A 27,505-nucleotide genomic window follows, 5' to 3' on the forward strand; every position below is an offset into this window, starting at 1 on the left:
GTAGGGTTGCAAAACTTGTGGATATGGTCTATTTGTGACATGTGCTAACTATTGGAGTGAGAAATTGAGAAGTTTTATATGAATATAGGGTACTTGCATTGGAATTAGTGTAACACTAGAATTGGGGTACATTGTAAAGGTGGGACACCAGGACGAGTTTCTAGGATGGAGGGACAACTGGGCTCAATTTTGGGACTGCGACGGTTAGAGGACAATGACGAGGGGACAATAGGGTATGGAGGGGTGTTGTATATTATACATATAGAACTTGAAATGCTAGTTATGAAATGATGTTTTAGTATACATTCAAAATTAAAATACTTGAACATAGCAAAATTGCAATTGAACTAGAGCCATTAAACATTCAACATGGTAACATAGTACATATCCAATGGTAACATTCAAAAATCAAAATTCACACAGATATTCAAGCACCCATCCCAGTGGCAGCATGGTTGCAGAATGGGGAGGTGGGGTTACTCTAGTACTCCAAGTACCCAGTGCGAGGACATCTTTAGGAGGGGTACTTAGAGGTTTGGGAGGGGTGTGAGTCCTTGTGTTTCATTGATTGGAAGAGAGGGTTAATTAGGCCCATAGATCGGATTACCAATCAATTTCATAGAGACCTCTTCCAAAACAACTATAACCAAGGAATTGCTATGTTGGAATTAGGCTAAAATGGTACTCATAAGTGCTTTCATTTCCTCTTCAAGTGGTCAGCAAAAAAGTTATGGTCTAGTTATGAAGCATCTTTGTTTACCGTACTGGTAAGGAAATCAACACATACAGTGAATAGCAAAATTATATTATTTGCATATGCCAGAACATTACATTATGCTTGATAAGATAAGATTCCATGATAGAAGATGCTTTACAATGATCCCAGACGGGATATAAATACTATCCGCCGAACCTTCCCGAAGGAGTCCGTCGGCCACAAACATTATGTCCGCTACAAACTATTTACCCGTCGGCTACAAAATACAAAACACCGGCGACAATCATTCTGTCAGCTACAGAAACACCGCCGGGACCATCCAGTCGGCTGACACCATCCCCCCCAAAAAGAAAAGTCGTCTCCTGACGACTAACAAAATATCTGAGACAAATTAATAAACAAAATACATTAACAGACTAATTACAACAAGATAAATCTTCTTTTGACACATCACTGTCACCTTCGTCCCGTGCCTGTAGCCTCTGCTAACACAACACTGCCTCCTTAATGAAGCTGACCTTGATAGCCACTGGTGCTGCTTACTCTGTTTTCAACTCCTCGGTACCCTGAGCCAAGTGTTGCTGCACTGCCTCCAATTGGATGATCAGCTCCTCCCGAGCTCTCTACGCATCCACCATGACAGCCTCCCGACCAACACCTACTCCCAGTGCCTCTGGTACACAGATAGTCCATGCTTGCAGAAACTTCAACTCTTCTCAATTGGTCAGACTCCCACGACTGATATCCGCAACGACTGGGAATCTAGGGGGCAACGCCCCCGGCGGGTCGCCAAGACCAAATTAGCACTCCGAAACCCACACAAAACTACACGGAACACACCATTTCTGTCATTTTCTGCCAATTCTACACTCTTTCTGGCAACCACTGATGCTTCCCCTTCCCTTTGGCATCATCTGCTACTCATTCCGAACAACTTGAATCTGTCGTTTTTTTTTTTTTTTTTTTTTAAATTTTAAAAAGCTTCCTACCACCTTCCCCTGCCGAAATCAAGACACCTCCGAAGCAGGTTCATGGAATAAACCACCGTAGAAAGATTGTGACGAGAATGATCTGCAGGGACAACTAATGCCCGTAGAAGGAAAGACGCCCGTGGAAGGGTGAAGAGAACATAACGCCTGCAAGAACCCTGGCCTTCTCCAAACACGCCCATGGAAGACTTCCCACGGAATGCAAGACCAATGTACAACAACAATCCTGTCCGCGGACGGTCAAAAGCATCCATGAAAAATAGAGAAAAAACCCTCTGCGAAAAGATGAAAAACATCTGTGGGAACCCGGCTACTTCGTGGGAAAAACTCCGGACTCATCCGCAGAAAGAAGGAATGACTCCATGGAAGACCTCCCGTAGACAGCTGCCCGTCGGACATAGTCCGCTTAAGACCACCAGTGGACAACTGCTCGCCGGACATGTGCCCGCAGGACACAGTCTGCGGAAGACCTCCCGCGGACAACTGCCCTCCGGACGTGCGCGGACAGGCTGCCCGCGGGACACAGTCCACAGAAGACCTCCCGCAGAGAGTTGACCGTTGGACATGCGCCCGCGGACAGGATGCCCGCGAGACAGTCTGCGGAGACCTCCTGTGGACAACTGCTCGCCGGAAGTCTGCGGACAAGCAGCCTGCAGGACACAGTCCGCAGAAGACCTCTCGCGGACAGTTGCCTACCGGACATGCGCCCGTAGACAACTGTTGGACAGGCTGCTCGCGGGGCAAAGTTCGGGGAGACCTCCTGCGGACAGCTGCCGGACAGGTTGCCTACGGGACTCAGTCCGCCAGCATTTTTCCAATTTTTTTTCATTTTTTTTTTAAATTTAAAAAAAAAATTTAAATTTTTTTATTTTCAATTTTTTATTTTTTTATTTTTTTTTTCAAAAATAAAAATATAGAAAAATACAGAGGTACCTCAATTTTGCCTGCAGGCGTTGCCATTCTGCAACGACGAGGGAGTCAGCTGGCCATTCTGTGATAACGACAGAGTCTTCCTGGCACCATATATTTGCAATTTAAATCCGTTAACTACCGAAGGCACCTCTTGCTCGTCCAATGTCTCCAATTCTATCACTCGATTGTCGCCGACCTCTTGGGTCTAATATGGTTCAACCCATCTTGCCTTAAACCTTTCCTGTTTGATTTCATCCCGACCGTCGTACTTGAGTACCAACTGCCCCGGCTGAAACCTACTGAGTTTTTCATGCCACGCCTTATGTCTATTCTGTGTTACCTCCGTCGCCCACTGTGCCTACAGTCATCGCGCATTTAGCTTATTTGCTTGCTGTCGGCACCCTTTAAGTAATTTTACAGTACAATGCATTCTTTTCTTCCTGTGCGGTCCGTTCACCATGTACCGGATGGGAGAATTTTTCTTTTTTCTGGGTTTGGACTGTATGTTCTTCCCTCAGCTTCAGGCGTAATCGCCTTTCCTTCTTCCGCTGCTCTGTATTCCTTCAGACACTCATTTTCCTCTTTTTTCTCACCTTCGTTGACCCTTAGCATATTACAACTCGGAAACAATTCGTAGTATTCTATCTGCCAATGGTAAAGTCCATTCACCGACTCTAGGTCGTCATCATTTGATCCTCCTTCTAGTGTCAATACTCCTTTGTCGTTCGGTTCCATTCTCCTCTTTCCTTCATCGTCATTTCTTTCATTGTCACTGTCGCCTTCACCTTTTGAGTCTGACGATGCTGCCTCCTCATCTACCATTTGTGTGTGCAGGTCAATTATGAATCTTTTGCCTCCGCGCTCCATTGATAGGGTATTTCGTTTCCAATCATGTTTCACTTTTGCTTGCACCAACCAAGTCCGTCCGAGAATAGCATCATATCCTTTTCTTTTCAATGGAATGGCCACAAAATCCAATAAAAATGGTTGCATACCAATAGTTACCGGTTGCACCCTCAAGGTTCCCAACGGTTTGATCCCGTGCTGGTTTGTCGCGAGCAACTGGAATGTAGGTGGCCACAGCGTCGACTTTCCCAACTTCTTCCAAGTATCCTTTGACAACACATTCACACCGGACCCTCCATTGACAATTGTGTTTGTCAGAACATTTCCCAAAATCCCCATCTCGACGACAGCCAGATGCCGTCCGGATGTGTGCTAGCAGCATTGGGTCTGTTGTCATTACTTCCCTACTGTCCCTTCCTATGTCCTCCGTTGCTTTCGAAAACGGTGTATGATTCAGAATGGCCATCCGTAACTAGGGCATTGTGAGAAGGAGGTCACTTATCTTGACCGGTATCTCCGTTTGTAAGATCTACCGTACAATGTTTTGTTCTGCGAAGTTCTTTGCCAAGGTGTCTGTGATGTCCTTCAACTGAGATGTCCCTGCCGACGATGCCTTTCCAATTTTCGCTTGCATTTCTCCCAATTTTCTTTTTTCCTCCACTTGCCTCCATGTAATTGCTAGAACCTCCTCTACATCCGTGCCGACAGTGATCAAGTTTACTCCAGACTTTGGACACTTGGAATCTTCGTGATCGTCGGGTCCACACCATCTACATAATAATTCTGGTGTGTTTGCCGCTGTACAATCTCGTGCAAAATGTCCCCACAAATTACATGCTCGGCATTGAACAATCGGTCATCTGTTTGCATCATACTGGGTTCGACTTTGGCTCCCATTATTATTGTTATTGTTCGCATTGTTGTTATTTTGCCCTCTGTTATTATTCTTGTACCCTCCAAATGCGGTACCTGCACTATTCGTATTTCCGCTACTGCTCGACGGGGAAGCCTCCTGTGTAAGAAGCACCTGTGGAGATCTTCTTGTCTTCATGTTAAAGGCGCACTCTTTTGTCGAATGGCTCATGATTTGACAAATGTCACAAAATTGGTTCTTTGGACACGATCCTTTAGTATGACCGTCGGTCTTACACTCCGTGCACCACAGCTCATTGCCTTTTGGCTCCTTCTGCATGTTTTAAAACTCTTTCATCATGCGGATCATGTCCTATAAAGTGCGGACCTTCTTGCTACTGCCTTCATCGTCGCTGCTATCTTCTCCGGCAAGCTCGTCGTTATCAGAATCAGATGAGCTAGTGTTCTTTGTTTTCTGCTCACTTTCGAGGTCCAATGCTCTGTTATAAGCGTCCACCTATGACAACGGTGGCACAAGTTTCATTTTCCTCCACAATTTCGAGCGTAGGCTGTCCACAAACCATCTTTTCTGCAATCCGTCCGTCGGCTTGCTTTCCATTTTGTTTATTAAGTCTTTTAATCTCTTGGCATAGACGCGGATAGTTTCGTGCTTCCCTTGTTTGGTATTGAAAATCTCTGCTATGATTTCATTATCATCCTGCAAGAGTTTAAATTCTGCCAAGAACTCCTTTTTAATGTTATCCCAACTATTTAGCTTTTGTGGATCCGTATTCGAAAACCAATCAATCGCCACACCCCGTAGGGTTGCCGAAAATTGCCTGACCCATTCGTTGGCATCTGTGATTCCATTTGCTTGCCAGATCGTCTCACATGTCTTATAATGTCAGATGGGGTCGGCTGTACCATCGCCCTCAAACTTCGGCAGCTTTTCTTTGGGTCCCGCCATCACAACTGAATTTGGTAGAGGCGTTACTAGGTCCTGCAACACTGGCACTGTTTACTCCCACACCGGAGGTCTGCACTCTCACACTGACGGTTTGCACTCCCACACCGGGAGTCTGAACTCCCACACCGGCGGTCTACACTCCCACACCGAAGGTGTCGACAGCTGCGAACCTTGGTGAAGAAGAAGGATCTTCTGAAGTTGTTTCCCGCGGAAGTCTATCCCGGACGAAGAGGTCACTCCACGCTTGTGCTCCTTCGGCACTGCGAGCCGTGCGAGTTGATTGTCTTCTGTCGGCGAACACAAATTCAAGAACTCCTCTCGTGCTTCTTCCACCAATTCCACCCGTTGCCGAGTCTCCTCCAACAATTCTTCGGCACTCCGGTTTTCGTCGGCAATCTTCTGAAATCTTCATCGGCATTCAGCTTGCTGTGCCAGAATTAAATTCTCTTGCGCAGTATGGATTCCATCTTTTCCCTTGACCTTATTCCGATCCTTGTTAAGTTGATTTGGCATTAATCTTCATTCCTCCCACCTTCCAGATTCACAAGGCAATGGCGCCAAATGTTTACCGTACTAGTAAGGAAATCAACGCATACAGGGAATAGCAAAATTATATTATTCGCATATGCCAGAACATTACATTATGCTTCATAATATTAGTAATAGTAGATGATTTACAATGATCCCAAACGGGATATAAATACTATCCGCCAAACCTTCCCGAAGGAGTCCGTCAGCCACAATCATTCTGTCCGCTACAAACTATTTACCCGTCGGCTACAAAATACAAAACACCGACAACAGTCAATCCGTCGACTATAGAAACACCGCCAGGACCATCCAGTCGGCTGACACCATCCCCCCCAATAAGAAAAGTCGTCTCCTGACGACTAACAAAAGAAATACTAGAGAGAAGGGGGCGTCCCAGAAGAGTGCTGCTGATGACGTAACTCATACACTTGCTCTGTCCTGATGCGGAGATCTGTCTGAATCTGGGAATTAACCTCGACGACCGCCTTTAGAAGAAGCGTCGCATCCATAGCCTGCCTCCTAGTTAACTGCATCTCGTGCTCAGCCGCATCCTTATCTTGGACTGCTGCCTCTATACCTTGCCTAGCCACGTCCCTCTCCTGCACCGCTGCTGCCATATCTGCCAGTAGTGCCGCTCGCTTTGCGGCCCATGCTGCCTGTTGGTCGGCCAAGTCAGCGGCTAGCTTCTGTCTAGCCTCACTCTCAGCTGCCAATGATCTCTCTGCTGCAACCTTGTCCACCTCCGCATGCCGACGACCATAGTAAACATCCTTGTACAATCCCATAATCTCATGTGCCAGCTTCATCATAGGGGTGTCATTGGGTCCCAACTCCGGCTCAGTAGCCCAATCTGCCAACATCTCAGCTGTCTCCACCGCTGGCCAACCCCTGTCTACAAAACAAGTCTGAAATCGTCAAGGATAGATCCCACAGATATATGCTCTGATCAAATGCCATTCCCTCCGCCGAGTCAGGGCCTGAATTGCCACATCGTGTCCCTTCTTCAACACAGACTTCATAGTCCCGAGGTAATCCTGACACCTGTCCTCATCTGACCCGTAATCCTCCTTGGCGAAGTCCTCCAATGACCATTTCACATCACTGTTCTCCTCCTCATCAGCGGGAGCCATGCCCACATCCGGTGCCGCCTCCTCTGCTGTTGGCGCAACCATGGCATGTGGTATTCCCTCCTCTTGAAGCTGAGGCTCTGGTACTGCTGGTGATATTCCTGAACGCCTAAGAGACTGAATGGATGGACCCCGCTTGGCAGGAGTGAGTTGGAACTGCTGCCTCAAAAACACACTAGCTCTATCCATCACCTTCGGTTGGTCTGACTGCACGAGCTCCATGTTCTCCTCCGGTATTGGCTGGGCTGACTCGACCTCTGTTAAAAAAGATGACGAAACAGTGACAACTGCATCACAATCAATGACATCCAACTAAACCTGCAGCTCACGCTCCGGCGGTGGACTAATCAATCGCCACACCCCGTAGGGTTGCCGAAAATTGCCTGACCCATTCGTTGGCATCTTTGATTCCATTTGCCCGCCAGATCGTCTCACATGTCTTACAATGTCGGATGGGGTCAGCTGTACCATCACCCTCTAACTTCGGCAGCTTTTCTTTGGGTCCTGCCATCACAACTGAATTTGGTAGAGAGGTGTTACTAGGTCCTGCAACACTGGCGCTGTTTACTCCCACACTGGAGGTCTGCACTCCCACACCGACAGTCTACACTCCCACACCGGGAGTCTGAACTCCCACACCGGCGGTCTGCACTCCCACACCGAAGGTGTCGACAGCTGTGAACCTTGGTGAAGAAGAAGGATCTTCTGAAGTTGTTTCCCGCGGAAGTCTATCCCGGACGAAGAGGTCACTCCACGCTCGTGCTCCATCAGCACTGTGAGCTGTGCTAGTTGATTGTCTTCCGTTGACGAACACAAATTCAAGAACTCCTCTCGTGCTTCTTCCACCAATTCCACCCACTGCCGAGTCTCCAACAATTCTTCGGCACTCCGGTTTCCGTCAGCAATCTTCTGAAATCTTCGTCGATGTTCGGCTTGCTGTGCCAGAATTAAATTCTCTTGCGCAGTACGGATTCCATCTTTTCCCTTGACCTTATTCCGATCCTTGTTAAGCTGATTTGACATTAATCTTCATTCCTCCCACCTTCCAGATTCATAAGGCAATGGCGCCAAATGTTTACCGTACTGGTAAGGAAATCAATGCATACAACGAATAGCAAAATTATATTATTTGCATATGCCAAAACATTACATTATGCTTCATAATATCAGTAATAGTAGATGATTTACACTGATCCCAGATGGGATATAAATACTATCCGCCGAACCTTCCCAAAGGAGTCCGTCGGCCACAATCATTATGTCCGCTACAAACTATTTACCCATCGGCTATAAAATATAAAACACCGACGACAATCATTCCATCGGCTACAGAAACACTGCTGGGACCATCCAGTCGGCTGACAATCTTCCCTTAAAAATGACAGGTTTTTTAGGTCATTGTATGGTGGGTGTTGTCATGGTGCCTTAACTCACTAAAGAAGCCTTCCTTTGGGAGTTATATGAGTTTGAAGTCTGCACCCAAGGTTGTGTCAATGTTTTCAATAACTTGAAGACTAGCGAATAGATAGATGAATTGGAAGGAGGCTCTCCACATTGAGGTCCTGAGAACTATTCTATTGTTAAGTACTTCAGTTCCTTTCCATTTAAACACAAACTAATAGCTTGAAAGTAGAGATATTATGGACAAAATATGGTATCAAATACAAATATGGTAGCATATATGGATAAGGTATTAGATATGGATTTGGAAATTTTTTGAGACCCCTAACACAGATATGGATGGAGACAATGAGTATTATTTTTGCCTACTAAACCCGAGTAAGGCACCTAGGAGCTATTAAACCCCTATTAGTCCTTAATTATGTATATTTATTGCATCAAATTGATACAAAATTCTGGGCCGGTTGCTGAACATTATAATATTTATGCAAGAGATAGATGCTGAGCCAGTGATAACATCGCAGCATAGGATAATGACTGTGCTATGTGAACAATATTCTTACACCGATAGACTGACTAGGGTTTAGATTCTATAACCATCTTCATCATGGCCTCCTAAATTGGTGTAGGAGCGTGCAACAGGTGTATGGGCAACAACACTGCCTAAAAAGATTATTGAATTTTTTTCTTAAGTTTAAATTTTGCTGTGTACATTCTCTCAATGGTGTTCCTTTCTAATCTATCAATACCCATATGACTCCTAAACAAGTGACTACAAGTAGAGGAGAGCATTTGACCAATTCTCACCTCTACTGTTTGTTGTTGAGATTTTCAAAAGATTTATGACAGTAATATGAATTTTGAGCAGTTATTTCTCTTCTAGACCATGAGATCTGAAGTTTTAGCAACTTACATGCGGCGAAATCCCTCTTTATCAGCATCATATTTCAGTTACCTTTAATCAAATATTTCTCTGGTTTGGTGAATGCTTCTAAAATTATTTAAGAGGAACTAGACTTAGATTTGTGGCATTCAAAGTCACAGTGCAGCTGCTTGAACTAGGAGGCAAAGAACAATGAATCATAGTCTGCAGAATAAATATTATAACAAGACGCATCAGCTAGCCTTCCCGTTAATGCTATGGAAAACTTTAACGTTTGTCAAGTTTAAGGCTGCCTGCTATAAATATGGGAAAAAGGAAGATGAAAATAACAAAAATTATTGATCGTAGCTTATGAATTAGCAAGGGTTTAGAAATTTTAAACAAACAAAAAATGCATTGGACTCTTGGCTATTTTTGAAACCTTTTCAGTTCTCTACTTGGATTATTCATTAAAAGGAAAGTAACAATATAGAAAATTCAGTCACAACCATTGGATTAAGAATTTGAAGGGCCATCTAAAGAGGGATCAAATGATTATAGCTCTGTCAAGGAAAGAAAACTGAAATCGGAAGGAGAGTTTGTTTAGAATCTGAAATGTCAAGTGGTAGCATTAATAGACGAGGGACCTTCACAATGAATAATGGGGGGAGGAGCTGTGAACAAAGAAGGAACTGTGGCTGCATACTGAAAGTATACTTCCTAGTGATTTGCAAAGCCAGTTGAGAGTTCATAAGTTGCAGCCAATAATTTGAGCAGAGTAGGAGAGTAAGAACAGAGAAGAGAGTGCAAGGCCAGAAGTAGAGTGCATTTGTCTATGAGCAGATTTGAGCATGAGGTCGTCTGAAGGTCAAGGATTGTAGGAATTTTTTGTATTTGAATAAATAAAATAGTGAGTTAAAATATTGTTGTCTGCAATCTTGTGATTTGTGTGTTTGTGAGAGAGGTTTTTCTTCACATCATGAATCACTACATTGTCTTCTTTGTCACCTCTTTGGCTAGACCTCGTAGTCTTAGCATCCTTACTTGAAGCTTAGGATTTGACAGTTCCCTTTAGATATAATCTGCAAAGGAAGTCAGCCACCCTACTAATGCTCAATCTGTTTGTACCAAGACTAGTTGCACACCATTACAAGCTCTTCAAAAGCATATAGAATTGGCCTCCTACTTAGGCTCGCACACATGCTATTGCCATCCCAATTAATCATTTAATTATTTAAGAGACCTGTTGATGCAAGTTTTGTATCACTCACTTTACATATTAGTAATTGGATATCTGATATGGAGTATCAAACATACAATTCCTCTCTTGAAAAGTTATTGCTCATGGGATAGGAGAATAACTCCAATGTTCCTTACTCTTGTGGATACTTGCTCAGTTTTATCTATGTGATTTGCTGGTAATCATGTAGGTGGCCTTACGCTATTCATTCAAGGATGACTTGGGCTTTGGTGGAATGATGGTAATGGTGATGGGTTTGTGAAATAAGCGGGTGGCAAATAATGTTGATGGTGGTGATAATGGAGGATGTATCTACCAATGGTGATGTTGATAGGAAAGTGGTGGTGGTGGAAGGTGAATGGATGAGTTCTTATCCTTGACCTACTTCTCTAACTTCTCTCTCTAAACTTTGACTACCTAGCTACTCACCATTCTACTCCTACTCCTATAAATGGAAGGCTAGCAAATGGACAGGGATCGAACCTAATGAGAGCTGACCAGCGGTCTCACTTCTACAGGTGCAATGATTCGGAGGAATAATAAACTAGTTTGCCACACAAAGCTTCCCAACCAGCTGCTAGGATGCTAGTGTCTAGTATTTACCAAAGCTACCATACAACTATCCATCTACTTTACTCTTGCTTAAACAACTTGAAATGAAATTTGCTCCAACAACTTGAAAGGAAATCTAACTATGTGCAAGTAGAAAACATGCAATAATACCCAATGTTCTTAATCACCATGCACGTCACAACAATGAAGAAGAGAGTAATTTTGGTATTATCTTCGCAACAACTTCTCTAACACTTTACAAATGAGAGAAAATGGCCTTATATAGGGGCCAGAAATACAACAGACAGTGGAGATCAAAACAAGATCAACGATCCAGATTGGATCCTAAAAACCCTAATTTGGGGTGCTACCTCATCAATGGACCAATGAAAAAAGCGCAAAAAGTGGCAACCAATGAGAAGGCACCAAAATGACGGCCAATTAGAAATAGACACTTGTCCTATTCTAGAAGAAAGAGAAATTTGCCACTTGGGCTTACATCAAATGATCTTCTAATATAACTCTTCCCTTTTCTTTCATTTTCTTAGCTAAGGCAATGAACTTAGCTAGCCTTTCATTAACTTCTTCCATAGGAGGACAAGGTGTGTGCTTTTCCCTGAGTTCCATTGACTTCGCCACGCCGCTCGCTACTTGTAGTATCTTTTCGTGATCTTTCTCATATTCCTTCGCAAATCCAATAAAAGTATTGAGAGAGGAAAGGGTGCCCAAATGCTTCTTCGATTGCTTTTCCGCCAATATTGGCCAACACTCTCTTCCCTTCATTAAAAATGATGGATTTACTGTTTAGATCAAATCTGGATATACATTCCATAATCAATTCTCGACACGACAATGTAGGAGGAAAAGTTGCCGAATGTACAACTCCACTTTTGTATATCCTCTTTGCCAAGGGGGATTGTCCTTCCTTTAGTCTTTCCTGCATCTGTATCATGTCCACTGTACCAATATTAGTGTCGGTTATTCTCTTCATTTTCGAGAAGGGTGTTTTGGGCATCACATCCTCTTTGTCTTTCTTAGTATTTGTCCGCTTGGGATTCTTACTTGCACTAACATCCTCCATACTCGTCGCCCTATTACGGGATGGTAGAGTGGTGGACCAGAAGGCAAGTAAGACCAAGGGAAGCAATCCTTAGACTAGAATGAAAGAAGGATGTTAGCTTAAGGACCCCTTGCAACTCTAGATGATGAAAATTCACCTTAACCAATAATCGTTCAACGACTTTTCAGAATTAGGGCTAGACCTCAAGAACTTCAAATCCACTTGCAAATCAGAAATTTATCATGTAATTCACTTCCAAATAAAATTACCCAACCTAGGGCCAAAAATCGCAGCTTCTTGCAAAAATCAGAATTTTATCTTCCACAAAATTCGGCTCACACAAAATTCACCCTCCACAAAATTCGGCTCCCACAAATTTCGGCCTCCACAAAATTTGCCAAGCAAGAAGAGTGCAGATCTGCTCTTGCAAGATCGCCAACACCTTGAGAAGAAGTGAGAAGTGAGGATGAAATGGGAGAGAGGGCTCCTCTTATACCCAACTTTCTTACTCCCTCCAAGTTGGCTGACTTGGAATCCGGGAGCAAGAAAAACAATAATTAATGCAAAATTATGGCCTGCAATTAAATACTTAGCTAAATATTAATTTTGCCAAAATGAAAATTGTCTTTTAAAATTGCCAATTAGTTCTAAATTGCAAAAGAAAATTAAATGGTGCCTTGGAGATGTTAAATATTTCCATTTAATGAGGATTTAGTAATTAATACGTCATTAAAATTGGATTTTGGCTAACCAATAGCCATTTTTCAATATTAAATTACCAATTTCATTAAAGGCAAAAAGTTTTCAAGGCAATTTTAATCTATTAAAGCCAATTTTTTGCAATTTTTCTCCAAATCGATTTTGTTATGCTATTTAGAATTTTTTTGACAAAAATAAAATAAAATTGCCTCTAGAGTCAAAAATCGATTTTGCAATTTTATTTCACCATCACAAAAATTAATTTTTTTCACCAAAAATAATCAAGATTTTCCAAAAGACCAAATTTAACAAAATTTCCATTTTTGAAAATTATCCAAATTTACACAATTATATCCAAATTTTCAAAAGAAAATGTCTAAGTAAAAAATTTACAATTTTATCCTGCCAAGTGTTGCTCTTTAAAATTTGTTCGGGCTAAGGATAGAATTGGTGGCTCTGGAAAATCAAGTTTAAAAGAAATCGGGTGAAAATAAGCTAAGTCACTAATACATTTGCACTTGTTTTTCTACAAAAATTTTCGACCAAAACTATAAATCCTCCATTTTTTTTTTATTTCATTCCCGCGTTGGTCGCAAATTTTTTTTATTTTCTTGCTTTGGTCGAAATTTCGACCAACATTAGTTTGCCCAATAGAATTTCGACCAAAAAATTTGATAAAGAAAGTTGAGCCGGCTCGTTTGAGTTTAATAAATTTTTCATTACCCATGATTTGGCGGGTTGAACTTTGGTGGGATTTTGGCTGAACTTTGGATAAAGAATTTGAGTTTAATAAAATTTTCACTTCGTGGGCTAAACTTTGGTGGGGATTTCGACAGAACTTTCAATGGCAGCGGTAGACGATAACATACAAATTATTACTGATTGAGAAGACTATACCCAATAAAAGATTGCTTTGGAGGTAGGGTACATTACATAGTGGTGGTGGTGGTCTTGGAAACAACTCTCATTATGCACCTATTGCTCCTCAACGTGATAGTTACTATCCTCCATTGGACCTCCCACCTGCAAATACTCGTTCACAGCATGGCTTGAATATGTATGGCAGAGATCCAACACTTAGCAGTCATTTAGCTCCAAATCCTCAGCCAGCACCTGTTATCACATAGGTATTATTGTATGCTATACTTTTGAAAAGCTTATATCACGTGGTCTCCACATATAGATTTTGCTCAGAATCATATAAATTTTCTTTCTTTCTTGTATAGTTTACATGGCAAGTGCAAATATCCCTATCATATACAGAATAACTTTTGTTAAAATCATTTAATCTTTTCTTGCTCCTTTTGTAGGTTACCCAGCAAATGCAAATACCCCTATCCTATGCAGATGCTGTGATTGGAACAGCTAGGTCAAACATCATCTACTGTTGTAGAGCCAGTGGAGCAATAATAACTGTACAAGAAACCAGAGGAGTGTGAGGTGAAATGACAGTTGAAATACATGGAACTGCAACTCAAGTGGAAATGGCACAACAATTAATCCAGGTTTCTATTTCCAACTTCTATGTCTTCTTTGAAATTTGGACAAATTAGATTTCACTGACGATTTTGTCCTAGAACTTTCTCTATAGTCTGGTTACCATGGGTATGCCTTTCTTCTTATTTGATTGCAGTTTATGGTTATGGTTGAGTCTCACATTTATCTTGGGCTTCTAGTATGGTTTTCTCAAATTTATCTGCTCTAAATTTGCTTTTGAAAGAAGCCTAATTTTTGAAATCATAAAATATTGAGTAAAGCTTTAAATGAAGTCCGAGAAGCCAAATGTTTAATCATAAGGTTAATATCTCTAAGATCCATATGTGATAACAATAAATATGATGTAACACATCCATTAAACTAAAATGCTTTGTAGAACCTATGCATTCCACCACCTAGACCACAATTTTAACAAACTGGAAGTGTTATTCATGTGGTTGGTCTCATTATGGCAACCCTTGTCTGTCTTTGTAACTCATCAGTCCAAGGTTTGTTTGGTATATGACAGGTTTAAACATTTTTCCCCAGTTTGGTAAGCTATGCACAATTGTGTTTACATACCCATACACTCACATATATAATGCCTATTAAGTTATTAAAACTTAGTCTATTACATTGTTAGAAAAATCAATATTTTATTAACACAATTATTAAATCTTGCAAAGTAAATATTTGAAGGAAGATTAATACCTAGTGGGGATCACCATAACAACATTCTTGTAAAAGAGATATTTTGATGGCCTTCTCCATGGGTAAATATTTTATTCTCAGGGTACCTGCCCCTTCCCTTGGTAGCATTGTCCCTGTCTTTCAAATATTTTGGGGGCTTGGGGACTTTGGGTTCCATTTGTTAAAGATAAGGATCTCTGAAAGATAAACTATTACAATTAAAATATATGCAGAAAGTACCTTGAATGATGTAGAATATCTTTGAATTCTTTTTGGTAGCAACCTCTATGATATCTGAATGTATATCTTCTTCAGCAGCAACAGTAATATCAAAGTTTTATGTAACAGTAATTGCTAACATGTAGATGATAATATGGAGCAATGTATTTGATAGACACAAATTGCAGGTACTCAGATGTATGTATGTGATGTTTTCCCTACAGCGGTGACTCCCTTTGTATAGGGTGAGAAAGGGACATGACTCCGAAGAGTCATGTCTCTACGTGGCCTTTGGCCACATAGAGACATGCCTCTTCAGAGGCATGTTTGTTTAATACAGAAAAATGCAAATGTATAACCAAGGCACGATAATTACTGCAGTGCCAATAACATAATCAAGGCACGATAGTAACTGTCGGTGCCAATAATATAATCAAGGCACGATAACAACTATCGGTGCCGATAGTATAATCAAGGTACTGACATCAGTATCAAATCATATTAAATCTGAGATGCCAAAAATATAGTTGGTGATGCCGATAACAGGTATTATCTGAGATAACATTAATAACATATTCACTGTTGATACAGTGAGCAAGTATAACACAATGATTTCTAAGATATCGATAGCAGATATACAAATACAAGGATGTATGCACACATATGTGTGTATGTAGATTGAGAATATATACACATATATGTGTGCATAGACCTCTGTATTGTATACACATAACAGTGCTATGACAGTGCTATCAGTATATTATATTTGATTTCTTCTGACGGTAAAAACATTAACACCATTGCTTAAGATTAGCAGTGACTCAAACTTGAACTCTGATTTTGATATAAACCTACCAATTGCATCTCTGCTGATTATGGGCAGCCATATAGTTTCTATGTTTGTTAGTCAGTTTATTGTTGAAACTTGGAGCTGTTGGGCGTTTTTTTGTAATTCCTGTATAATATGTATATGCATGGCCAATGAAAGCATTTAAGTGTCGTTAATTTGTTTGTTGATAGTCCTGTATTATCTCAATTGAAGTTCAATGTAATTTATCAAGCTTCTACAATGTTTATGATGAATGCTTTAACAATTTCTATATATTTAAAAAAATCCCTTTCTTTTTAATAACTGCCCCCTACTGTCCCCTAAAAAAAAGCCCAAAAGTACTGTGTAACTGAAAATATGTCCTGCTGCCCCATATTGTCCCTGTCATGCAAACTTGGTGGGGCATAGACACAAGATGATCAAGGTTTTTTGTCAGGAGATTCCTCAATGTGTCTCAGTCTCACTTAACTTCAGTCAAGGCAATATAGCACACTCTATTTTGGTAATGTCATGTGTATAGAACACTCACTCGGACATCAATTGAGAAGGTGTATAGTAGTTTGTACTACTTCTGCCCAGTAACGATATGCTACATTTTGAATATGCATTATACACTTATTCATTTCAACAATTTTCCTATTGATGTGTTTGATCACTCCATTCTATTGTTGATGCAGTGAAAGAGTGGAAGCTATTCAAAACACCAATAAGAGCTTACAAGTTTCAAAGGTTTAGGCACATGGCCTATCCAAAATCCTCAAATGCTTCAGGAACTTGACTTGCTAAAGCCTTCTACAATACTCCTAATTGATGATTGTGATCTTACAAACTCCCAATTACTTGGACTAAAGGGATTCTAGGGCTTTGACTTCAATTTCCACTTCCCAGTTCAAGAAATTCTCACAAATTAACCCAAAAGGCCTAAAAGGCTGTCTAAAAGCCCTATAGCAGACTTGGAGTGAAAATAACCTTGGCTTTTCTCAAAACACTTGATCAGACATTGTCATTTACAAACACCCTTTATAGAGTTCCATAACATATCAAAAACTTTTATGTGACTACTTTGGACAAACATTGCTAAACCCGACAAGTACCCTATTTTAATGCACAAAATTGCTCAAATTAACAAAGGAAGTACCCCTTGGTGACCTCGAGGCTCTTATCAAACCCAACTTCTGGACAGTGACTAGTTATGCCTTAAAATGGCCGTATGCAAAAGCAATTAACTCCAAAGGGGCTACAACATCAAAACCCCCAATTTGTGCCTTAAAACCCTTGTTATCTAGGGCTTCCACAATCTCCCGGTTCTAGACACTCCTGCAACAAATTGAAGATGGATTCACCATCTAATGAACATCACATAATGTTCCCAAACACGAAAGACCTCCTTTGCTTGGCTAGATTAGCCACTCTTGTATTCGAGTACCCAATTTCAGTGTATTCCCTCACTCTTCTTCACTGTGATCACTTAGATCCGCATTGTTCTGCATATGCATTGTTAGCTTTATATATTACAAGTCAACAATTGTCACTCCATGAATTAGGCTCGAATATTCATGGAATGACTCTAATCATTCCTAAACCCTTACTGCAACAGTAAATGTTAACACAAAATGACTGGTTACAGTGACTGGCTCGACAATAAATTCAAATTAATATAAAGTTCATCAAATAGTTATGTTGAATAAAAAACTTTGCCAATTCAATGGCCAATCAAGATTAAACAAATTGAGACCTTTAAGTAAATATGTGGGGTGGAAAAGTTGCACATTAGGCCCCCATTTTCGACCAAAGGCCTATTTTCATTTTTTTTTGAAAAACTGGGACCGATATGGTTGAAATTTCGACCATGGTTAAATTGGTTAAATTTCGACCTTCAAAACATAAGATGTGATAATAAAAAAAGTCACGACAGTGTTAAATTTTTTTTGGCGCACGCGGTGACTGCAGTGGGCAGGAGTTTGGTGTAGGGTCAACATGAGAGGAGAAAGGAGGTAAGAATCAACCACCCTGTAGTTTATGGCCACCAAGATCATCTATTCGGAATGCATTTGTTTCACTTTTGGGGCTTTAAAATCACCATCTATGTATGTTTCCCATCGATAAAATCTTTCAGTATCTTATACTGTCTATGTCTGGTGCCTGCACCTTATACCCTTCAAGCAGCTTATATCTATCGATAAAATCTTTTAGGATACAAAATGTGTGCCTTTGATTCAACATCAAAGTGATTCAATGGTTGGATTACTTGTTGCAGCAGACCAAGGATATTTTAATCTCCACCTAGGAAACAATCTTTTGAAGCTTTTAAGGAACTTTATGATTCGAGTGGCCACAGGTTGATTCAGTATTTATAAACACAATTGTGTATTTTCCTAGCCTAGCCAACAAGCCTACTGGGCATTGGGCATTCGCAATAGGGAACAGGGAGAATAGTTCACCTGACATTACATTGTATATTGTTCAAAATCTATATAGCTGGGGCTTGAACCTCATCACAAAATTGGAGTAAAAAGAGCCTTCCAAATGCCGCTTGTCAAAGAACTTATTATCTATAAAATAACATTGTGATTGCAAATCTTTGAGTTGTTGTGCGTAGTTTCATTTGATTTGATTCCATTCCATCTTCCAAATGGTATTAGAAATATCAAAGTAGTTGCATCCAGTATTATCCTGTTGTTGGTGACTAAAAAGAAAGCGTGTGGCCATGACTGCTTAATCTAATGGGAACTTTACACTCATAGGGCTCAAGAGATTTAATGTTTTCTGTGGGGGGTAATTTTTTGTTTGTCGCAGTTGCCTCACTATCCATTAGTTTTGACTTGGAAGAATTGGTATAGCAAGTGGGTGCAACATCAACTGCACTGTACTTTTCGCTAGCTGAGATTGCTCTATCCCAATCTTGGCCTGTCTGAAGATAATTGTATAGGGTTCCATGGCCACTTCCTTGGCTGGTCGTGCTGTCCTTATACCCCACTTTGGAATAATTTCAGTGCAAAACAGGCCAAAACTATATTACCAATTATGCCTCTTCAAGCAAGAGCCTCCATTGTCCAATTTAGCAGCAGAATGAGGACTCTATTCACATATTTAAATCTGGTCATTAGATATCATTCCAAGTTTGTTACCTATCAAAAAGTTGCAGAGGCGGATTCGAAAGCTATTCAATGCCTTTACATTTTCTCTTTCTCTTCTACTCATCGCAATTTAAAAAACAGAGCCACTGTTAATTCTTTCAGGTCACAAAGTTGTTTTATAGATGATGTTTAGGTTCAAGGTTAGCATATATTTAAGTGCAAGGATAAAGCTGTGGAAAATTTATATTTCTGAAATCACTGGTTATATCTTAAAGTTTAGTTCACTGGACACCTGTATTCTCTTTGTAAGGCCCTGTCCCTTTTGCGGCTCAGATTTTCTCTCACCCATTTGGATTTATGTTCAAATATTGAATTCATACTAATGGATGATAATAGACTTTTTTTTAGCAAGCTTCACAAATCTAGAAGTTAGTAAGCACATACTTTACTTGTTAAAAGTCTTGAAATAGTGAAATAGATTTTTGTTCCAGTGAAGCCTCGAAAGTTTTTGGTTCACTTCTCCTTTATTAATTCTTGAGCTATAATGAAAATTTGAAGTAGAGATGGCAATCCCATCCTTTGCTTGGTAGGAAAAGACTTGAAAGACAAAATTATTTTTTGTAACAGTGAAGTGTCAAAAAGTGTTTGGCTAGCTTCTCCATTGTTAATGTTTTGGCCATAGATGAATGTCTTGAGTTCTTGCTGTTTGATAAAACTTGGATTATTGTGTGCTCAAAATCAATTTTTTTGGAAATTCATTATCATCTTTATAGTTACTGTTCTTGTTTGTTAAATTTCATTTGCACTTTTCTTGGAGACATATGCCCACTGTGAGCTATTTCTTAAAAGACTAAGAATTGTAGAATAGATGAATAAGATTTAATACTAAATATTTGCTTCAAATCTTGTGTTCTGGTATCGACAGCGATGTGTGGAGAGTAGTTGTGTAGAAAGTTGTTCTGATTTTCCGATTTGTGATCAGTGACAATTTTTGGAAGTCCCTCTCTTTCGCATATATAAACTACTTCTTAACAACTGTAGAAGTACAATCCTCAAATCTTGTATTGATTTATTGTTTAGTTTCTATGAAGTCGTGTGCTCCATTGCTTATGGATAATGTAAATGTGATCAAAACTGTTCAGATGGTTTCTGAGTTTCATGGGCTTTGAGGTTATTGAGATCTTCATATTTATCCTAAGAGAGTTCTTGAAGGAGGCATGAACCATTGGAATAAGAGTGATAGTGACAGAATGACAGCATTGTAGGACAGTTATATTCAACTATTATGCTCTCTTTTTTGTTTAAGTTCTTTGGCAGCTTCCAACAAAATGAATTGTTCAGTTGCACCGATTAGGTAATCTGACTTACAAAAATATTACTTTATCATGGAGACAAAGATACATTGAGGATTGTTTCTTTCTCATTGTTATAAATCGCATTTTACTCAGCTTTGCAAGTACAAAATCATTCTAAATGATGTTTTAGATGATATATGACTGTTCCATCTTCATTTTTGCTTGCATAAAAATTGATTTGCAACAATTAATGACAATTTCCACCTACGGTAGAGGTGTATGATCTATTGGAGCTCAAGATAGTTATTGTAATGCTAAAAAGGCAGTTTTATATAGTTTGTGTTTTTTAATGTCATTAGAAGACATTTATTATTTGAGTTTTCTAATAATTGAATGGTCATAAATTAAGGGAGGATTGTGTGTCACTGTGTAGTAACTTAGTTTTGGAAGATCCCCTTTTTGAATTGTATCTGAAAGTGTACAGAAAATTCTCGAGCAATCCAGGAAAACAATATCAGCTTTAAAGGAAGATTACAAATAGGCGAAATTTGCAATTAAAGAAAGAGAATACATAATATCAAACCATAAGAAAGCAGGTTTGTATGCATGTAGTGTTATTTAGTAGATGTAGTTTACAGGATATTCTTAGATGAGACTTACATTTGGGATGTTGTATGGTGAGCAGAAACACTCTGACCGAGCAAGCCTGCACACCTCTCTTTGATTTGGAGAGATCTGTTAAAGACATTGAAGGGTTATTTGCTAAAATAGGTATGTTGACCCAGGCCTTTTCAAAGATTCAAAATATTTTATGACATTGCAATGCATAGATTGTTAGCTGGACATTTTTGTTCTGATTGTGTCAATTTATAGAAATGGAAATCAATATAGGGAATGGATTCAGAATTTCGTACCCTGTAAAGTAGCAGTTCAGTGCGTAAGTAATAGTTAATAGAACAGTTTTGTAAAAGATAAATAAAATTTGTAGTGTGTGCTTGATATTATCGCATGTCTGTAACTCAAATTGTTGTCAATATAAGAGGGAGAATACCTTTCAGAATTTGTGAGAGTTCAAAATGCAACCAACTCAGTATTAGTAACAATCTTGACTTATGTCCTGTCACATACGTTTCTACTACTCAGTCCCTTGTTCCAACCCTAAAAGTTTAGATGTATAGTTGTACTGATGATGAACATTTATTGCCCCTAATTTTATTTTATAAGAAAAATTGGGTAGCAAATGGTAGTTAAGTCAGTCACGAGGATCACAATGCATGAATATGGAGTTGATTATTTAAGTCACATGGGTGTGAGTTCTTAGTGTCTTCATGGGAACTCAGCTCACCAGCTGTGAGGCTCCGCTGTTATCTTTATTGCGTAGTCATCACAACACCTTCTGACAAAGACACTAAATGCATCTTTAATTCACTTTTATAACTCTTTTTGATAACCCTACAAATGGAGCAATTTACTCAACTATAACTAGTTTGGACCAAAGAGTAACTTAGAATGAATACAAAAACAAGGACATTGATCAAAGATGCCTTGATTGGTAGTTAAGTTGTACATATGTAACTCAGTTGTTATGGTATCTTTCTGCCCATTATATTATGTAGGTGTAGATGGAGCCTTGGAAGATTCTCTTTTCAGTTTTTCCCCGTTTCGCCTTAAGGGTAGTATTACTTGATCTTTCATCAACATTATCTTTCTTTCCTCCATCTATATCATATTGAATTTGCCCTCATCCGATAGATAGAGATTAGAGAGAATATAAGACCTAAATCTGTTTCTCTCCTGCATAAGTTACCAAACATTAATGGTCTTAATCAAAGAACAATGAAAGAAAACAAACTCTTCATCAGTATATCTCTTACTTCCAAATACTTCCAAATGGTTAAGGAGGTAAGGAAGATCAGTTTTACTCCATGAAACCCACATTTGCAATGAGAATTATTGTAGGCTAAATGTAAACAATTAATCTCAAGTTTTACCAGCACCTGACATTTCATATTTAGGCAATGATTAGTTTTAAGCCAAACTATCGATAGCCAGAGGATTTAATATGATCTGAGATATACTGCATTGTAATTGTCACATGGATTTCCAATGAGACAAAATGTTGTTTTGAGGCTTGATCTTGGGCCGTATGAGAGGCCAATGATGCAGCCCTGGAGATTTTTTTTTGTGCAACAAGAGACGGGGACAGTGAAACACAACTTGTAGAGATCCAAAACTTCCCAATATCTCTTGGAAAAACTCTTATTTGTCATGGACTGTTCATGGTTTAGACTCTTGCTACCTTAGTTTATGTTGATAAAAACTGAAGAGAGGCTATCAAAGTGAAGTATAAACGTTAACATCTTGAGCATGAATTCTTATATTATAGACCCCTAAATATTTTGCAGACTTGGCAATTTGAGAGTCCTGTGTCAATAATGTAACACCTTTCAATAAGCGTGCTTGAATTGGGTAATCCAAAATTTAACATCTTGAGCATGAATTCTTATGTTGCAGACTCCTAAATATTTTTGCAGACTTGGCAATTTGAGAGCCCTGTGTCGATAATATAATGCCTTTCAATAAGCGTGCTTGAATTGGGCAACCCAAAATCTAATGGTAGATATTGGGTATGTTATGGTGAGCTGAATCGATTCTTGAAGTTTCAGAAATTGGTCCTCTCCAAATTTGCCACTTTTCATATAGATTAGTTTTTGTAACAATGCTTGGATTGGGAAAATGAAGGCATTACTTATCCATCTAGTCTTTCTCAATGCCCACCACTTCTTAACAATATCTTTATCTTTTTACACACATACACATCTCCGTGCATAAGAATTTAGAAGGAATCTCTCAGAAGGAACTGAACTTATGATACAACTTTGAAGAACTTCGATTGTGTACTTGAAGGTGAATGCATTAAAATCTTAGAAGCAACTGAGTTTTAACAATGAAAGATAACAAAATCCATGAATGGTGAAGCTTGGGAATCTTATACAAGCAGAAAACTCCACAAATATCCTACACCACTCTAAGAGTGCGGCATTTTTCTGGATGGGTGTTGTATCTCAGTCTAATAAAAGGTCCTGCTATCTCCACAACTGAAATCCGCCTATTCGTGCTCTACAAGACAATTTAAGCACCCTTACTTTCATACCCCACCCCTTTTTCAAAAAGCCCAAAAGTAACAGTATTTTTTTGTTATTTGCGACTTGGCACTGTAGTAAAAGTTACCCAACCATAGCCTATAGTTCTAATCTTCATTTAGTGTTTTGAAGATGTGTTTTGGAGTTGTAAGCCTATAGTTCCAATTTAAGCCAAGTGGATTTGCATATTTTATTTTCAGTTTTATATTTCACAACACTATCTCTATTATGTAATGTGCACACCAGGTGCAATCATTCATTTCATCCTTGATCAAATATCTCCTTGAAGCAATCTAATCAGACATGGTGTTGCATGTTATATTTCATAATTGAATTGTGATGGAAGTATGATATTTGGGACTTTGTTAAATGAATTGGTATCCTTTCTTTGCCTTTCATAGAGACCCATTGACACCAATGTCATGAATGCCTTCAGTCAAATAATTCATGTTCTTTGTACATGTTTTGACCAACTGGATTAAAACATTTCATAGCAAGCTGATTTTGTAGAGAAGTTGCAGGTGTATCTCATGCACTGGGCCAATAGAGTCAAAGCCATTTTTGACATAAAACATTACATATCATGCTTTCCCATATCTTACTAATTCCATTGCACTATGCATTTCAAGTGCCAAGCTTTGTCTTTACTAAGGCCATTGAACGGATAACAATCTCTTTGATGTTTCTTGCATTTTCTTTGTACATCCGTGCACTATCTCCATGATTCTATGTTTGGTCCTTAGCCTCTTTGCAATAACCACATGATCGATGATTGCCAAATAGTGCCAACATACTATGTGGAAAGGCCCTTTCTAGATCATATTTCAATGCAACAATTTATCAAACAGTGGCGCTTTGAGGGGACAATGATCATCTTCAACCGTGTGACTTTGGCTCATGGCTTCAAATTTCTTAGAGGATATAGAAACTTACTGACTATAAACAGCAAGTATGTTCTTAAACAACAACCCATACTCACTGTTAACAATGGGTATGGACTTAATGCATATTTCATGAGTTGTGGTTCATAAAAACCCATACTCATCAGCTTGAATTGTTTGTTTAATACCCAATGCATTGAGGTGACGCTTACAATTTGAATTCATAACAACCATTTCTCATCAACTTAAATTGTTTGTTTAGTACCCATTGCATTGAGGTGACACTTTCAAGGTTGAAGTATTGCAACGTCCTAGAAGGTCTGGCTACTCAATTCCGTGATGATCCAACTTTCCTTGATCCTTGGGAGAATGATGCAGGAACATCAAGGTCAAGGTTGAAGGCATGAGAAGACATTAAGGTCTCAAGATAACCAACATGACCATGTTAGAACAGTTGATGTAATAAGACCCTGTGAAGGTCCTTTTTGATATGTTTGTAATCATTAAAGTTCAAGTCGTAAGCCATTATTAGCATCAAGATGAAAGGACAAGGGTCATTTATGTAATGTAGTAAAATGTCATGGGCAAAGGGAGTCCTAGAATGTACTAGGTTGATAAATGGGGTCAAAGAGTCATAAAATGCATATCAAATGCAAATAAATGCAATGTAATTGGAAAATATGTCAAAATGTTGCCAAACAAGCCACATATGGCACTATGGTAGAGTCATGGGATTAAGTGAAAGTTTATGAGTCTTTTAAGCATTAGAAAGATCAATTAGTCTAAAAAATGTCACAAGAATTGAGTCCTAAAGCTCGAGGTTATCATAAAGGACCGTTATTAAAGATATTAAAAATTGTTCTAAACTATCCCAAGACAGTTAAAGGGAGTTTGGTCAGTTTTAGGGAGTTAGGCAATTTGAAAAAGGAAAAAAAGAAGCTTATATGAACATGATAGATGAATGTGTAAAGGTGTTGAGGAGATTTCAATGTGATAGCCCTGGAAAATCAATAAAAAAACTCTGTATTTCACTGTTAAAACTGTCACAGAACAGTGACTATGCAATTTGGTTGTTTTTAATTGGTGCAAGCTTTATTTCACTTCAAAGCTTTTCTTTGAATATGAAAATGATTGAGAAGCTTATTTTGTAAGTTGCTTTTATTTATGAACAATCATTTGTAAAGGATTTTGCATAGGTAATAAGAGACTGTCACTGTCATGTGACAAAACTTGATTGTCTGAGGCAAACTCAATGAATTTGACCCCTGCCACTGCTGTATTGTATATGTAACTCCTGGAAGAGGGGTTGCTAATGTATTATGCACCTATTTGATATGATTTTGTGCAGAGATATGCAAGGAGATTAGAGACCAAGATCTTTGAATGTGACAGGGTGTTGTTTGAGGGTCACTAGGTGAATGGGACAGTTATGAGTTGGGAGATTCCATCCACATGAGGGGTATATTTTCTTGCATAGAAGGTCAAGATTGGACCAAGAGAAGGTGTTGGATCCATTGTAAGGATCAAGAAGTGTTTGGAAGGGTTGATGTTCCAAAGAATTTCAACATCCAACCTTTATAGACGTTGCAGTCCTAAATTCACGTCCCTTGATGTTAGGCCCAAATGGTCTAAGGATTAAGTTTTTTAAAATTGTACAACCACCATGAGGCCAAACTTGCATAAGCTAATTGATTTGTAATTAAGTGAAATCTGAATTCTTCTTTTGACCCTTAGGCCAACCCACTTAGGCCTATTTTTCAACAAATTTCAATTGCAATTATTTCATGGCTGAAATTGTAATGATCTTAGGCTCACGAGTTTTTGAGATTTACCCATCTTTTGAGCTCACGTGTTCTTGATTGAAGATTGCATTAATATGTTTCAATCTTTTAGTCATTTTCATTAGTTGATGCATTAATCATATTAGTCATTGCTATCAGGATTAGTCATGGCATGCTGCTGTTAGCACCTAAGTAACTTTCAGCTTGTGACATCTCTTTGAGGCATTTTGCAAATAAATAAGATACATTGTCTATAAATCCACATTTTGCAAACATCTAGGCCTTCTAGAAATTATAGGATCATTTTAGTTACATTTGAAAATATTAATCAACAATTTCCATATGTGCAGATATAAATATTAACTACAATATGTCCAATTTATTTGCAGGTATATTTTCCTGTGAAGAAAGACCACACCTTACAATATGAACCCAGAACAAAATAATGAGACAATGGCTACATTGTGGGCTCAGTTCCGAAGAAAACCTAATAAATGTTATTGTCCTTGCAAAAAGTGTAAGGGCTTAAAGAATCAAAGAATTCTAATCACAACAGCCCAAAGTCATTGTAGGTAATATGGTCATGTTGAAGGGGGCCACGATTTTTGTCCATTGCTGAATGTGGATTTCCTACTGGAGGAACATGGAGATGTGAATATCCAAGCTGAGGATAATACTCCCATGGAAGAAGATGATAATGTGCCAGAGGACATGATTGAAGAAGATGGTATTGGGGTAGGTGATGAAGAGGCTCACAATGATGGTACTAGCGAATTTGATAATAATGATGAAGATGGTCTTGGTATACCTTTACTTGAGAAGGCACACGAGCCCTTATACGAAGACTCCCAAACAACTCTACTCTCGGCTATAGTGTTATTGGTGAACTTAAAGGTTATGAATAGTATATCCAATGTAGCAATGTCACGTATGCTAAGGTATGTCATTTTTGTCATCTTCAATGTTAGCATACAATTACTATTCATTATATTAAAAATGCATATTTGTTGTTGTAGGTTGATTAGTGAGTTTTTGTTACCACCATCAAACATTTTGCCTCGTTCGTACCGAGAATTATCTAACATTATGGATCAGATTGGAATGAAGTATCAGACAATACATGCATGTCCCAATGATCACATTCTATATCATAAACAACATGAATTTGCAACAGAATGCCCTGATTTTCATGTTAGTAGATATCGGTCAGATCAAATAACAAAAAAAGTGCCTCACAAGGTTCTTCGGTACATTCCCATTATTCCATGTCTTGAACGGTTATTCAGGTGCGCTAGCTTGGCACAATTTATGGATTACCATGCACGCAATAGAAGTCAGGATGACATTATGCAAATGCC

At 39.1% G+C, this 27,505-nt stretch overlaps 1 protein-coding gene across 4 annotated transcripts in view; it reads left to right on the forward strand.

Moving 5' to 3' along the window:
* The window catches only part of LOC149542434 (uncharacterized), a 49,957-nt gene that overhangs the window by 17,775 nt on the left and 4,677 nt on the right, over positions 1-27,505 (forward strand). For 2 of the 4 annotated variants that reach the window (XM_089797376.1, XM_089797375.1), the window contains exon 2: positions 14,067-14,261. The exons of 1 other annotated variant lie outside the window; for it this stretch is intronic. In XM_089797376.1, the coding sequence (XP_089653502.1) occupies positions 14,202-14,261 (60 nt within the window). In that variant the 5' untranslated portion in view covers positions 14,067-14,201. Of the gene's footprint in view, positions 1-14,066; positions 14,262-20,826; positions 20,939-21,027; positions 21,114-27,505 lie in introns of all 4 variants that reach the window. One more of the 4 variants, XM_089797377.1, reaches the window with a different exon arrangement.

Source organism: Cupressus sempervirens, chromosome 8 (assembly GCF_028749045.1).
Source record: "Cupressus sempervirens isolate cs-2001-9-10 chromosome 8, ASM2874904v1, whole genome shotgun sequence".
Classification (NCBI taxonomy): domain Eukaryota; kingdom Viridiplantae; phylum Streptophyta; class Pinopsida; order Cupressales; family Cupressaceae; genus Cupressus; species Cupressus sempervirens.